The 16,396-nt window shown below is 48.2% G+C and overlaps 1 protein-coding gene across 1 annotated transcript; it reads left to right on the forward strand.

Moving 5' to 3' along the window:
• Positions 1–2,279: 2,279 nt before the first annotated feature.
• On the forward strand, positions 2,280–3,556 carry LOC123075535 (chitinase CLP). The gene has a single exon (XM_044498118.1). The coding sequence runs from the start codon at positions 2,286–2,288 to the stop codon at positions 3,495–3,497; it is 1,212 nt and encodes a 403-aa protein (XP_044354053.1). The 5' UTR covers positions 2,280–2,285; the 3' UTR covers positions 3,498–3,556.
• The last annotated feature ends 12,840 nt before the right edge of the window (positions 3,557–16,396 follow it).

Genomic DNA, 16,396 nt, shown 5'->3' on the forward strand with positions numbered 1-16,396 from the left:
TGCGCCACACTCTCGCTGGCTGCGCTCGCCCCGTCTACTGCCGCCTAGCCCTTCGCTCGCCCCGCTGTCGCGCCCCTGCCTCACGCCGCCTCAAGTCGTGGCCATCTTCTGCCGGCCGCCCCCTCAGCAACGCCGGCCGCATCTCTGCCCTCCACCGTCGGCCGCTCGCCTCGCCTGCTGCGTGTTGCTTCCTGCTGCTATGCACTGCTCTACTGCTGGTACGCTGCTGCGCCATGCTCTCGACACCACCGTGGACAAATGTGGCGGAGGGATTGTTAATGGAGTACGAGAAGGAGGTGGCGGAGAAGGTGTGGAGAGGCAGGAGGTCTGGGGCGGTGTCACCTGGCTGTGGTGGAGGTGTTTTTGCGAGAAGGAGCCGGAGTGGAAGGAGAGGTCACAATTGGAAAGAATCTTAAAAAAAACATAACCCGGAGATCTCAGTTCAAAAAAATGCTAATATCGATGGAGGGGTGATTTCCTTCAATAGGTGGAAAACATAGGAAATATTGGTTGTTATCAAGGAAAGTAAAAATTTACGAAAGTTAGGATTTTTGAACCGATTTCTATGCAAATGGGGTTTTATTGTTTGGTAACGTGATATCATTACCTGCCTGTTTGTGACGTGTCTGATTACGAAAGTTTGCAAATGTTAAGAAACTATTTATTGGGAGGAAAGTTGTGACGTGTCTGTTATTTGTTTCCTAAAACAAATTTCACTAATAAGAGAAATCGATTGATTTAGATAAGTTAGGAAAATTAGATTAAAATGTATTATTTGTTTCCTGAAAATCTGTTATTTGTTTCCTAAGACAAATTGAACCAATAAAAGGAATCGATTGATTTGCATAATTTAAGGAAGTTAGATTAAAATGTATTATTTGTTTCCTGAAAATCTGTTATTTGTTTCCTAAGACAAATTGAACCAATAAAAGGAATCGATTGATTTGCATAATTTAAGGAAGTTAGATTCGTGATTTGTTATACTTTAGGAAAGTTCTGGTTGTAACAAAGAGTGGAGAGAAAAATAAACCGATGGACCAGGGTGGGAGGGGGTGGTGGGAGGAGAGACAAAAAAAAACAGCGAAAATAAACCGCGGATCAGGGTGGGAGGGGGTGGTGGGAGGGACGAAAAAAAACCAGCGAAAATAAACCGCGGAGACGATTCACCAACTCGTCCATTAGGAGTAGAGATAAGTACTCCTTCCAAAGATTACTCCCACCTCTTCAGGTTGCGACAAGTGGCGATCCGTTTATTCAAAATGTTTTATGTCTTAAACTGTGCGTATAAATCTCGAACCGTTCTCACCATTGGATTCCTCGTATTGAGATCTTAAAAACTATATCTCATATTGATAGGTTTTGATGAAGTCCTCTGTCACGAAAAAATGGACGAAAAACCCGAATCGAGAGCCTCTTTTTTCCCGTTCCGAAAGCCGTTCTCGAGACGCATGGCCGTGTCTCTCATGGAAGTAAATCCGTGGCTCTCGCGAAAGCAAAACCGTGCCTCTCGTGAAAGGGAAATAACACATTTGTCTTTGTTTTTCCTTTTGTGAGAGGCATGGTTTTGCATCCGTGAAAGCCACGATTTTGCTTTTGCGGGAGGTGCGGCCATGCCTCTCGCAAACAGAACATTGCCAAAAAAAAGTGTTTTTTTTCATTTTTGAGAAAATGTGTTTTTTTTCATTTTTGAAAGGTACGGCCGTGCCTCTTGAGGAAGCAAAACCCTGCCTCTCGCGGAAGCAAAACCGTGCCTCTCATGAAAATAAAAAATATGAGAAAATGCGTTTTTTTGTTCCGACAGGCCTCATCGAACAAAACCGTTCGGTGGGGCGATCGGGGAACGACTAGTTCGGCGTGAGGTGGTTAAAAATCTGACGTTCTGTGGTTATCCTAGTTGATGGCCCATCGAATTTTACTGGCAGCAGGAGAGAAGTGCATAGGAAAGGACTTCAGAGCGATAGTACGGCGCCTACACGAGAGAAAGAACAATGTTTCCCTCAAAAAAAAAGAAAAAAAAAAGAACAATGTGGTGGGGTACTGAGCCCCACATGCGTGGACTGGATGCGAGTCCGATTTGACCGCAACTTGTGGGATCAGGTTGACGCCTAGGTTCAGCATGGTTTGTCTACACACATTGCATGCATAGCTTCCCGTCATCATCCCGTGTCGCCGTTGAATCCGGCGGGCCGAGCTCGCACTCGCGCTCACATGCTCCGGAACCCACTATATGAAGAGACGCACACGCACATGCTCCAGACCATCTCCCCCCACTGGTGCGAGCAAAGATGGCACGGGTCCTCCTCCTCTTGCTGGCCGCCTCGCTCGTTGCGCTGGCGTCGTCCAAAGGTCTTCCGGTGCTCGCTCCGGTCACCAAGGACACCGCCACTTCCCTCTACACAATCCCCTTCCACGACGGCGCCAGCCTCGTCCTCGACGTCGCCGGCCCGCTCGTCTGGTCCACGTGCGACGGCGGCCAGCCGCCGGCGGAGATCCCGTGCAGCAGCCCCACCTGCCTCCTCGCCAACGCCTACCCCGCCCCGGGCTGCCCCGCGCCCAGCTGCGGCAGCGACAAGCACGACAAGCCGTGCACGGCGTACCCGTACAACCCGGTCACCGGCGCGTGCGCCGCCGGGAGCCTCTTCCACACCAGGTTCGCAGCCAACACCACCGACGGGAGCAAGCCGGTGAGCAAGGTGAATGTCGGGGTCCTGGCGGCGTGCCCGCCGAGCAAGCTGCTGGCGTCGCTGCCCCGGGGCTCCACGGGCGTTGCCGGGCTCGCGGACTCCGGCCTGGCGCTGCCGGCGCAGGTGGCGTCTGCGCAGAAGGTCGCCAACAGGTTCCTCCTCTGCCTCCCCACCGGCGGCCCTGGCGTGGCCATCTTTGGCGGCGGCCCGGTCCCGTGGCCGCAATTCACGCAGTCGATGCCGTACACGCCGCTCGTTACCAAGGGCGGCAGCCCCGCACACTACATCTCGGCCAGGTTCATCGAAGTGGGGGACACCCGCGTCCCCGTATCGGAGGGCGCGCTCGCCACCGGCGGCGTGATGCTCAGCACGAGGCTGCCCTACGCCGTGCTCCGCCGCGACGTGTACCGCCCGTTGGTGGACGCGTTCACCAAGGCCCTGGCGGCGCAGCATGCCAACGGAGCGCCCGTGGCGCGCGCAGCGGAGCCTGTGGCGCCGTTCGGGGTGTGCTACGACACGAAGACGCTGGGCAACAACCTCGGCGGGTACTCGGTGCCCAACGTCCAGCTGGGGCTCGATGGCGGGAGTGACACCTGGACGATGACCGGGAAGAACTCGATGGTGGACGTCAAGCCGGGGACGGCGTGCGTTGCGTTCGTGGAGATGAAGGGGGTGGAGGCCGGCGACGGCAGGGCGCCGGCGGTGATCCTCGGAGGGGCCCAGATGGAGGACTTCGTGCTCGACTTCGACATGGAGAAGAAGCGGCTCGGTTTTAGCAGGCTGCCGCACTTTACGGGCTGCGGCGGCCTGTAATAATAAGTCTGTTTAACGATATAGTGTATTCGTCGACTACTGCGTGTAATAAATAAGGAAAACACTTTCCATCAAAGGTCTGATAAGAACCAGTCATCAGACCCATCGTCGTCCGTCGATTCTGGTTGAATCTCACGGTCAAGATACCTCTTATCCAGTCGCCCTTTAAAGAAAAATCATGTCATTCCTAATGACCCGCATTCGCCGCCCATAACCCCCTCCAAAATCTCCCGCACGAATATCCCTCCTAGGCTCCGACCCTCTCCCCTCCGTATCTCTTGCCTCACACACCTCCCTAATATCGCCGCCAACTGCACCGACCTCGCGTCCTCGTCCTATGCGATTGCGTCCCCCATTGCATGCTACATCCACGCGTCCTCGTCGACCAAACCAGGCACCTCAACGCCCAGATTCATTCTCCTCCTCCTCCCCATTGATGCGGCCTCAGTTCATGTAGCAGTAGGTGCACTACGCCGTCACTAGGGCATTTCTAACCGATCCCCTAAAAACAACCCCCCCCCCCTCCCACCCCACCGCGTCGTCTCCTCTGAGGCGACTCGGGGGACAACCCTAGCCGCCGTGTTTAGCCCCCTCCCCTCCCTTCCCCACCCCTTCGTCGCCGTCAGAGGAACCCATCGGCACGCCCGCGGGGCTCTGATGAAGGTGGCAGCGGGGAACTCGGTGGCTCCACCCCGTGTGAAGGGGCTTGGCTTCCGGGGCGCCGGCCCCGGGCGGCGGTGCGCGACGTGGCCTGTGCGGCGGGCGGCGGCGGCGGGTGCAGGTGGGCTGCCTCCATGGCTGTGCGGGCAGCGTGAAGGCGGCAGGCGTGGTCTGCGGCGGTGGCCCCTCGCGGACGATGTGCCATGTAGAAGAGACCCTCAACTTCGAGTGCGTTGACCCATGCCACGTCGACAGAGGGCCCAACCGGCTGGCAAGAAAATACATTGGTGATCCTAAAAGTTTTTGGGTAGTGTCGCTTTAGTCCTACTTCTTTCAAACTGCACGTTTAGGTCCTAATTCTACTGTAAGTGGCTCACCCGATGTCCTTTTTCGCACGATCATTCACAGACCTGCTTGGTTGCGCGTTGACCCACGCCACGTCCATTTAGGGTCATTAGCAGATGAGGAACATTGCCAAAAACCCTATTTTTTTCGCTGTTATCGTCCCGTAGCTATGTGATTTCCTCTAGTCTGCCACAATCACTAGCTGTAGGCATTGATTTAGTTCGATTTGCACTGTTTTATTAGGTTCCTCAAACCGCTTGCTTCGATTTGGGGTTAGGCAGTAGGTGTCGGTGTCAAAACTGGCTGATTCCGGGTAGGGGGTCCCGAACTGTGCGTCTAAGGATGATGATAACAGGAGACGGAGGACACAATGTTTACCAAGGTTCGGGCCCTCTCTATGGAGGTAATACCCTACTTCCTGCTTGATTGATCTTGATGAATACGTGTATTACAAGAGTTGATCTACCACGAGATCGTAATGGCTAAAACCCTAGAAGTCTAGCATGTATGACTATATCTCTATCCGGACTAAGCCCTCCGCTTTATATAGACACCGGAGGGATCTAGGGTTACACAAGGTTGGTTACAGAGAAAGGAATCTTCATATTTGGCCACCAGGCTTGCCTTCCACGCCAAGGAGAATCCCATCCGGACACGGGTAGGGTCTTCGGCCTTTGTATCTTCATAGCCCATCAGTCCGGCCCATGTACCAGGTCGGACACTCGAGGACCCCTCAGTCCAGGACTCCCTCGGTAGCCCCTGAACCAGGCTTCAATGACGAGGTGCCCGGCGCGCAGATCGTCTTCGGCATTGCAAGGCGGGTTCCCCTTTCCGAGTACTCCAAGATAATCCTCGGTCGAAACGAACGTGTCCGGATCTGCAATACAGGTACCACACACACACAACCGTAGAGAGTATAACATTTCACGAGTCCCATCTGCTGACAACTTTTTGCAAGATGACATCACGTCTGCCCGGTCATTATTTTGAACTGTTTTCTTCTGCCGTTTCATGTTTCGAGACGCGGTTTCCATTGGCACGTCTTGTCAAAGCAGAGATCGTGTCCTCTCATTGCGGGATTCTCATCAATACGGGCGTGGGTAATCCAACCGTGCCATTTGCACAGCCCTTGGGAATAGACGAGCTTTAAGGCGAGTGGGGAGGAGTTCAATATCTACTGCCTTTATAAGGAGATAAGGACTCCTTTCTTCACCCACGTCTTCCTTCTTCCTCTGCCCTTCCATTCTCGAGCTCCAGCGCCCAAGTTCTCGTTTCCTACACCCCGAGCAAGTTCTCAACCGAACTCTTTCCTCAACATCTCGGCGTTCATTGTCGTGTGTGAGGCTTTCCTCCGCATCCAGCCCCACTTCGGCTTGTGGCTGAAGATCTTGAACGTGAAGCCGAAGGTGGTGGACGGCCAACACTCGTTGTGTGGAGGAGCCATGGTGAGCAAGATGCCCAACGTCATATGGCCCAAGGGCACGTTTGTGGAGACTGTCAAGGAGTGGCAGAAGCTGTGGTTTTATATCACAGAACCCCGCGACACCACCTGGGCCGCGGCTTCCGAATTCAAGTCCGGAGCTCCAATGCGGCTGACCTCCTGGATGGAGAAGGGCCCAAATTGGTCTTCGTCGAACGAGCTGATTGCGCTGCAAACGCGCATCCAAAGAATGGTGGACAAAAACATCAAGCTCGTCGACGTGATCCAGGTGATGTTAGTTCGCCGGATCCTCCCCTGCCAAAGCCGAACTTCCCCTTTATGGGAATTCGATCCGGAGAAGCACCCAACCCTGGCGGGGCTCTTCGGAACCACTCACGAAGATGCCTGGAAGTTGCTCTTCAAGGGCGACGAGAAGCCGCCGGCCATAGACTCGGACCGTGAGCACGATCTTGCCCATCCCGCGAATGCGGTAAGTCCTCCACATCTCAAAGTGTACCCTCTACTTGCTTGTTCAAGGAGGGTAACTAAACCTTACTGATTCGTTCTTTCAGGTATGGACAGAGAGGGCGGAGCAGATTCGAAGTTCGGCTCCGCTGCCCGAAGAACCAGTCATCCCGCTCCTAGCGATGATGCTGGTCCCGGCGCCCTATCAGCCGCTGGAGAAGAAGGCCAAGAAGAAGGCCAAGGGGGGCCGGGGCGGCCCCCGCCGCAAGGGCGCTTCGGACGTGATGTCCGAGGAGAAGACTCACTCCTCCGTCGCTGAAGATGACGACGAGGAGGAGGAGGAAAGCAACCCTCCCCTGATGGGGGGAGGAAGAAGAGGGCGGCCTCCACAAATTTTGAGGCAGAGGCGCCCAAGAAGGGGAAAGGCTCCCTTGCGGGTAACACCACGTGGGACGTCGACAGCAGTCCGGAGCAACGCCTCCGGGACAAGCCCCTGGCCGCATCGTAAGCACTGATAAATTCGTGTTCGTATATCCAGCCTCTCCTCTTCATTGTATTAACATGGTTAGTTATGCTATTGCAGTCCGGCCCACGACAGCTCCCCGTGAACCTCATCGGGAGGTTCGCTGAATTCAAAGGCGATGGCCAACGAGTCACCGCCGGCTGCTCACGCTCGCCCGGCCAAGGGCGACACCGAGGTGTCGTCCCGAAGGACCCTCCCTGGCCAGGGAGAGGTTCAGGAGATCGCCAGCGCAGCGCCAGAGGGTGAGACCTCGGCCGCCGGACACATGGGGGGACAGATCCCCATGGGGACTGATGATGGGGGCCAGGTTCAATTCGGCCCCCAACCGAATACGGTTTCGGAGACCCACAAGGCTCCGGAATCCGGCAAGCAGCCTCCCTCGAAAGAAGGAGGTGTGCCCATCCCGCCGGTGACCTCTGTCCAGCCAGAGGCACCGGGCAATCTGTTGGAAGCGCTACGAGGCGCTTCCATTGTGGATGAACACCGTATCTTTATGGGTACGGTGATTGAGAAGGTTTAGTCCGTCAAAAGCGGACTGACCGAAGCCTGTAGCGGCCTGCTGACAGGTTTTGAGGTAAGCGACGCAAAAAGAGAAAAGTCCCAATATAGACAGTAGCCCCTGAGACACTGTCCGGTGTTCGGAAAGAAAAGCCGGACAGGGGATTAATTAATTTTCGCAGGGAACTAACTAAATGTGTCTTATATGAATAAGCAGGCGTCGTTGCTGGCCGCGACCTCACACACTGCCGAAGTCTCCGGACTAAAGCAGAGGCTGGAGCGGGCCGAGGGAGAGCTCGGCCAAGCGAGGAAGCAGCTGGAAGAGCAGCAAGGTATGCAATAAATCGCTATATATTCCGAAAGAATAAATGATGTGTATTGACTATAATGTCATGATTTGTGTAGGAGCGATGACCAAGGTCGATGCCCTTAAAGACGCCCTGGCCAAAGCCGAGGAGAAAGTTGCCAAGGAGCAAGCCGCCCGCAAAAAGCTCAAGGCCAAGCTCAACGAGGTCCAGCAAGAGCTCCAGGACGTGGTGAAAAAGTGCGATGCCTTGGAGGGCGATGTATCGGCTCGAGAGACCGAACTTGCCAAGGCTCGCCAAAGTGCGGAAGTGGCCCGGGTTGAAGCCCAGGGCGCCCTCCAGGAGATCCAGGAGGCCAAGAAGATTGCGGCGGGTAAGGCATTTAGTATGCAAAGAAAGTATGTGAAGAAGAAGTATTTCTTACTAACCCGAATTCGGAGTTCCCCAGGGGCGTTTGCGGACCTGCCGCGCAGCGTGTCAGACGATGCGGAGTTCTTCCGAGCCGAAGAAGGGAGCTCGACGGAGAAGCTGTTCTGGTCACAGTACCTTGCACCGGAACATCCAGTGCCCTTCACCGATCAGCTCAAACAGCTGGTCGAGCTGCATAGGGTGGCCGAACTAGCCATGAAGGATTTGATAATCCGGTTGTGGCCTGCCGAAGCTATACCCAGCAGCTACTTCGGCCTCGTGAAGCGGCTGGTGAATGCCTGTCCTCGGCTGGACGTCGTCAAGCGGTCGGTCTGCATCGAGGGCGCGCGCCTGGCCTTCAACTATGTCAAGGTGTGGTGGGCGAAGATGGATGCCGTCAAGCTAGCGACCGAGGGACCGCCTGACGGCAAGGAGCACCGCACACCCGAGCGATATTTTGGAGACGTCCTGGAGGGGTCTGATATGTCTCCAACGTATCTATAATTTTTGATTGTTCCATGCTATTATATTATCTCTTTTGGATGTTTATGGGCTTTATTAAACACTTTTATATTACTTTTGGGACTAACCGGTTGACCCAGAGCCCAGTGCCAGTTCCTGTTTTTTCCCTTGTTTCAGTGTTTCGAAGAAAAGGAATATCAAACGGAGTCGAAACGGAATGAAACCTTCTGGAGGAGTTATTTTTGGAAGGAAAGCCACCCGATTAACTTGGAGTGCACGTCAAGAAAGAAACGAGGGAGGCACGAGGTAGGGGGGCGCGCCCTCCACCCTCGTGGGCCCCTCGTGGCTCCCCTGACATATTTCTTCCGCCTATATATATCCATATACCCTAAAACCTTCGGGGAACAGAATAGATCCGGAGTTCCGCCGCCGCAAGCCTCTGTAGCCACCAAAAACAAATCAGGACCCTGTTCTGGCACCCTGCCGGAGGGGGGAAACCTCACCGGTGGCCATCTTCATCATCCCGATGCTCTCCATGACGAGGAGGGAGTAGTTCACCCTCGGGGCTGAGGGTATGTACCAGTAGCTTTGTGTTTGATCTCTCTCTCTCTCGTGTTCTTGATTTGGCACGATCTTGATGTATCGCGAGCTTTGCTATTATAGTTGGATCTTATGTTTCTTCTCCCCATCTACTCTCTTGTAATGGATTGAGTTTTCCCTTTGAAGTTATCTTATCGGATTGAGTCTTTAATGATTTGAGAACACTTGATGTATGTCTTGCCGTGTGTATTTGTGGTGACAATGGGATATCACGTGATTCACTTGATGTATGTTTTGGTGATCAACTTGCGGGTTCCGCCCATGAACCTATGCATAGGGGTTGGCACACGTTTTCGTCTTGATTCTCCGGTAGAAACTTTGGGGCACTCTTTGAGGTTCTATGTGTTGGTTGAATAGATGAATCTGAGATTGTGTGATGCATATCGTATAATCATACCCACGGATACTTGAGGTGACATTGAAGTATCTAGGTGACATTAGGGTTTTGGTTGATTTGTGTCTTAAGGTGTTATTCTAGTACAAACTCTAGGGCTGTTTGTGACACTTATAGGAATAGCCCAATGGATTGATTGGAAAGAATAACTTTGAGGTGGTTTCGTACCCTACCATAATCTCTTTGTTTGTTCTCCGCTATTAGTGACTTTGGAGTGACTCTTTGTTGCATGTTGAGGGATAGATATATGATTCAATTATGTTATTATTGTTGAGAGAACTTGCACTAGTGAAAGTATGAACCCTAGGCCTTGTTTCAACGCATTGCAATACCGTTTACGCTCACTTTTATCATTAGTTACCTTGCTGTTTTTATATTTTCAGATTACAAAAACCTATATCTACCATCCATATTGCACTTGTATCACCATCTCTTCGCCGAACTAGTGCACCTATACAATTTACCAATGTATTGGGTGTGTTGGGGACACAAGAGACTCTTTATTATTTGGTTTCAGGGTTGTTTGAGAGAGACCATCTTCATCCTACGCCTCCCACGGATTGATAAACCTTAGGTCATCCACTTGAGGGAAATTTGCTACTGTCCTACAAACCTCTGCACTTGGAGGCCCAACAACGTCTACAAGAAGAAGGTTGCGTAGTAGACATCAAGCTCTTTTCTGGCGCCGTTGCCGGGGAGGCTAGGTAAGCGGCACTCACACCCCGTCAACTAAGCTCTTTTCTGGCGCCGTTGCCGGGGAGGTGAATGCTTGAAGGTATATCTTTAGATCTTGCAATCGAATCTTTTTGTTTATTGTTTTAGCACTAGTTTAGTTTATAAATGAAAACTACCAAAAAAATGGAATTGAGTTTGCCTCATACGCTTCATCTTTTTAATATCTTTCGTGAGTATGATGGAAAGAAAAATTGTGCCAAAGTGTTAGAAGAAGAATTACATAGAATGCTTGGCATAAAATAGGTGAATGATGAGCATGAATGCAATGTTGTTAGTATGAATTCCTTGAATATCCATGATGCTAATGATATGCAAAGCCACAAGCTTGGGGAAGCTAAGTTTGATGAAGATGATATTTTTTGTCCCCCAAGCTTTGATGAGCAAATTTACTATGATGAAAGCATGCCTCCTATCTATGATGATTATTGTGATGGCACATATGCTATAAAGAATAATGATAACCATGAAACTTGTCATCTTGATCTTAATTTTCAATCATATGATAGTTATTTTGTTGAGTTTGCTCCCACTACTATTGAAGAGAAGAATTTTGCTTATGTGGAGAGTAGTAAAATTTCTATGCAAGTAGATCATGAAAAGAATGCTTTAGGTGCTGGCTATATTGTTGAATTCATTCATGATGCCACTGAAAATTATTATGAGGGAGGAATATATGCTTGTAGGAATTGCAATAATATCAAGTTTCCTCTCTATGTGCTTAAAATCTTGAAGTTATGCTTGTTTGCCTTCCTATGCTAGTTGATTATTGTTCCCATAAGTTGTTTGCTCACAAAATCCATATGCATAGGAAGTGGGTTAGACTTAAATGTGCTAGTCATATTCTTCATGATGCTCTCTTTATGTTTCAATTCTTATCTTTTATGTGAGCATCATTGAAATCATCATGCCTAGCTAGGGGCATTAAACGATAGCGCTTGTTGGGAGGGAACCCAATTTTATTTTAGTTTCTTGCTTTTTGGTTCCGTTTAGGAATAAATAATCCATCTAGCTTCTGTTTAGATGTGGTTTTGTGTTTTAATTAGTGTTTGTGCCAAGTAGGACCTTTGGGAAGACTTGGGTGAAGTCTTTATGATCATGCTGTAAAAAACAGAAACTTTAGCGCTCACGAGATTAGCTAAAACGTTTTACTGGAGAGTGATATTTAGTTGATTCTTTTTGCATATGATTACTAAACAAATTCCTCAGGTCCACCAATTTAGTTTAGAATTTTTGGAGTTCCAGAAGTTTGCGTTAGTTACAGATTACTACAGACTGTTCTGTTTTTGACAGATTCTGTTTTTCGTGTGTTGTTTGCTTATTTTGATGAATCTATGGCTAGTAAAATAGTTTATAAACCATAGACAAGTTGGAATACAGTAGGTTTAACACCAATATAAAGAAATAATGAGTTCATTACAGTACCTTGAAGTGGTGTTTTGTTTTCTTTCGCTAACGGAGCTCACAAGATTTTCTGTTAAGTTTTGTGTTGTGAAGTTTTCAAGTTTTGGGTAAAGATTCGATGGACTATGGAATAAGGAGTGGCAAGAGCCTAAGCTTGGGGATGCCCAAGGCACCCCAAGGTAATATTCAAGGATAACCAAGAGCCTAATCTTGGGGATGCCCCGGATGACATCCCCTCTTTCGTCTTCGTTCATCGATAACTTTACTTGGAGCTATATTTTTATTCACCACGTGATATGTGTTTTGCTTGGAGCGTCATTTTATTTTCTTTAGCCTTGCTTGCTGTTTGAATAAAATATCAAGATCTGAAATTCTTAAAATGGGAGAGTCTTCACGTAGTTGCATAATTATTCGACTACTCATTCATCTTCACTTATATCTTTCGGAGTAGTTTGTTGTTTGCTCTAGTGCTTCACTTATATCTTTTAGAGCATGGTGGTAGTTTTATTTTGAAGAAATAGATGAACTCTCGTGCTTCACTTATATTATTTTGAGAGTCTTTAGAACAGCATGGTAGTTTGCTTTGGTTATGAAACTAGTCCTAATATGATGGGCATCCAAGATGGGTATAATAAAAACTTTCATATAAGTGCATTGAATACTAAGAGAAATTTGATACTTGATGATTGTTTTGAGATATGGAGGTAATAATATCAAAGTCGTGCTAGTTGAGTAGTTGTGAATTTGAGAAATGCTTGTGTTGAAGTTTGCAAGTCCCTAGCATGCACGTATGGTAAACGTTATGTAACAAATTTGAAACATGAGGTGTTCTTTGATTGTCCTCCTTATGAGTGGCGGTCGGGGACGAGCGATGGTCTTTTCCTACCAATCTATCCCCCTAGGAGCATGCGCGTAGTGCTTGGTTTTTGATGACTTGTAGATTTTTCCAATAAGTATGTGAGTTCTTTATGACTAATGTTGAGTCCATGGATTATACGCACTCTCACCCTTCCATCATTGCTAGCCTCTTCGGTACCGTGCATTGCCCTTTCTCACATTGAGAGTTGGTGCAAACTTCGCCGGTGCATCCAAACCCCGTGATATGATACACTCTTTCACACATAAACCTACTTATATCTTCCTCAAAACAGCCACCATACCTACCTATTATGGCATTTCCATAGCCATTCCGAGATATATTGCCATGCAACTTTCCACCATTCCGTTTATCATGACACATTCATCATTGTCATATTGCTTAGCATGATCATGTAGTTTACATAGTATTTGTGGCAAAGCCACCATTCATAATTATTTCATACATGTCACTCTTGATTCATTGCATATCCCGGTACACCGCCAGAGGCATTCATATAGAGTCATACTTTGTTCTAGTATCGAGTTGTAATCATTGAGTTGTAAATAAATAGAAGTGTGATGATCATCATTTTCTAGAGCATTGTCCCAATTTAGGAATAAAAAAAAGAGAGAGAAAGGCCATAAAAAAAGAGAAGGCCCAAAAAAAGAGAGAAAAAGAGAGAAGGGACAATGCTACTATCCTTTGCCACACTTGTGCCTCAAAGTAGCACCATAATATTCATGATAGAGAGTCTCTTGTTTTCTCACTTTCATATACTAGTGGGAATTTTTCATTATAGAAATTGGCTTGTATATTCCAACAGTGGGCCTCCTCAAGTGCCCTAGGTCTTCGTGAGCAAGCAAGTTGGATGCACACCTACTTAGTTTCTTTTGTTGAGCTTTCATATATTTATAGCTCTAGTGCATCCGTTGCATGGCAATCCCTACTCCTTGCGTTAACATCAATCGATGGGCATCTCCATAGCTCATTGATTAGCCTCGTTGATGTGAGACTTTCTCCTTTTTTGTCTTCTCCACATAACCCCCATCATTATACTCTATTCCACCCATAGTGCTATGTCCATGGCTCGCGCTCATGTATTGCGTGAAAGTTTATAGGTTTGAGATTACTAAAGTATGAAACAATTGCTTGGCTTGTCATCGGGGTTGTGCATGATGAGAGCATTCTTGTGTGACGAAAATGGAGCATCACTAAACTATATGATTTTGTAGGGATGAACTTTCTTTGGCCATATTATTTTGAGAGGACATAATTGCTTAGTTAGTATGCTTGAAGTATTATTACTTTTATGTCAATATGAACTTTTATCTTGAATCTTTCGGATCTGAATATTCATACCACAATTAAGAAGAATTACATTGAAATTATGCCAAGTAGCATTCCACATCAAAAATTCTGTTTTTATCATTTACCTACTCGAGGACGAGGAGGAATTAAGCTTGGGGATGCTGATACGTCTCCAACGTATCTATAATTTTTTATTGTTCCATGCTATTATATTATCTGTTTTGGATGTTTATGGGCTTTATTAAACACTTTTATATTACTTTTGGGACTAACCTATTGACCCAGAGCCTAATGCCAGTTCCTGTTTTTTTCCCTTGTTTCAGTGTTTCGAAGAAAAGGAATATCAAACGGAGTCGAAACGGAATGAAACCTTCTGGAGAAGTTATTTTTGGAAGGAAAGCCACCCGATAGACTTGGAGTGCACGTCAGGAAAGAAACGAGGGAGGCACGAGGCAGGGGGGCGCGCCCACCCCACTGGGCGCGCCCTCCACCCTCGTGGGCCCCTTGTGGCTCCCCTGGCGTATTTCTTCCGCCTATATATATCCATATACCCTAAAACCTTCGGGGAACAGAATAGATCGGGAGTTCCGCCGCCGCAAGCCTCTGTAGCCACCAAAAACCAATCGGGACCCTGTTCCGGCACCCTGCCGGAGGGGGGAACCCTCACTGGTGGCCATCTTCATCATCCCGGCGCTCTCCATGACGAGGAGGGAGTAGTTCACCCTCGGGGCTGAGGGTATGTACCAGTAGCTATGTGTTTGATCTCTCTCTCTCTCTCTCGTGTTCTTGATTTGTCACGATCTTGATGTATCGCGAGCTTTGCTATTATAGTTGGATCTTATGTGGATTGAGTTTTTCCTTTGAAGTTATCTTATCGGATTGAGTCTTTAATGATTTGAGAACACTTGATGTATGTCTTGCCGTGCGTATTTGTGGTGACAATGGGATATCACGTGATTCACTTGATGTATGTTTTGGTGATCAACTTGCGGGTTCCGCCCATGAACCTATGCATAGGGGTTGGCACACGTTTTCGTCTTGATTCTCCGGTAGAAACTTTGGGGCACTCTTTGAGGTTCTATGTGTTGGTTGAATAGATGAATCTGAGATTGTGTGATGCATATCGTATAATTATACCCACGGATACTTGAGGTGACATTGGAGTATCTAGGTGACATTAGGGTTTTGGTTGATTTGTGTCTTAAGGTGTTATTCTAGTACAAACTCTAGGGCTGTTTGTGACACTTATAGGAATAGCCCAACAGATCGATTGGAAAGAATAACTTTGAGGTGGTTTCGTACCCTACCATAATCTCTTCGTTTGTTCTCCGCTATTAGTGACTTTGGAGTGACTCTTTGTTGCATGTTGAGGGATAGTTATATGATTCAATTATGTTATTATTGTTGAGAGAACTTGCACTAGTGAATGTATGAACCCTAGGCCTTGTTTCAACGCATTGCAATACCGTTTACGCTCACTTTTATCATTAGTTACCTTGCTGTTTTTATATTTTCAGATTACAAAAACCTATATCTACCATCCATATTGCACTTGTATCACCATCTCTTCGCCGAACTAGTGCACCTATTCAATTTACCATTGTATTGGGTGTGTTGGGGACACAAGAGACTCTTTATTATTTGGTTGCAGGGTTGTTTGAGAGAGACCATCTTCATCCTATGCCTCCCACGGATTGATAAACCTTAGGTCATCCACTTGAGGGAAATTTGCTACTGTCCTACAAACCTCTACACTTGGAGGCCCAACAACATCTACAAGAAGAAGGTTCCGTAGTAGACATCAGGGTCTCGTATTGTGGCGACGCAATGTGCGAAAGACATTATCTTTGAATGAATACGTTCATGTTGTCTCGGTCTTGTATGATCAAACAAACTTGTCATGTAATATAATGTTTGTTTTTATTAAAAAAATTACGTCCTGTGCGGCCGTGTGTTATAAAATTTGAGGGTTGGCCAGTCGTCGGCTTCTGCCCCCACGTAGGTAGTACGGTGGTGTTCGGGATGGAATCTAAACACTCCTGATCCCATTGTTTGGTCCTTGAAGGAGGTGTTTAGCGCAACGAACCAGGCAATCCGACTATACGGCTTGAACACCCTCACTTAGCCATAGGAGTTTGACAATAAAAATAAAGGTGCAGCCCCTAGTATCCGAACTAGGATGCTGTAGACACCTGATCGGGTAAGTACCGATCCCTCGCGTAATGCGGAAAAAATCTCCAAGGATTTGAGACCTCCGAAGAGCTGACCGGCTCACGCCGCATCATGACAGTCAGTTTTCGGCTTTCTCTACTGAGGTGCTCCATGGGGTAAACCAGGGCACAATCGCAGTAGTTCTCCCTTTACTACCTTAGCCGATTTAGCGGAACGTAAGGTAGCAAGCACAGGAGCCGGGCAACCCAACTATTGACCAAAGACATGATTCGGAGCCAATGCATATAATGCTAAATTCGGGGTGCCGAACTGTACTGTAAAAAAGTGTTCGGACTTTGTTGCCG

Source organism: Triticum aestivum, chromosome 3D, assembly GCF_018294505.1.
Source record: "Triticum aestivum cultivar Chinese Spring chromosome 3D, IWGSC CS RefSeq v2.1, whole genome shotgun sequence".
NCBI lineage: Eukaryota > Viridiplantae > Streptophyta > Magnoliopsida > Poales > Poaceae > Triticum > Triticum aestivum.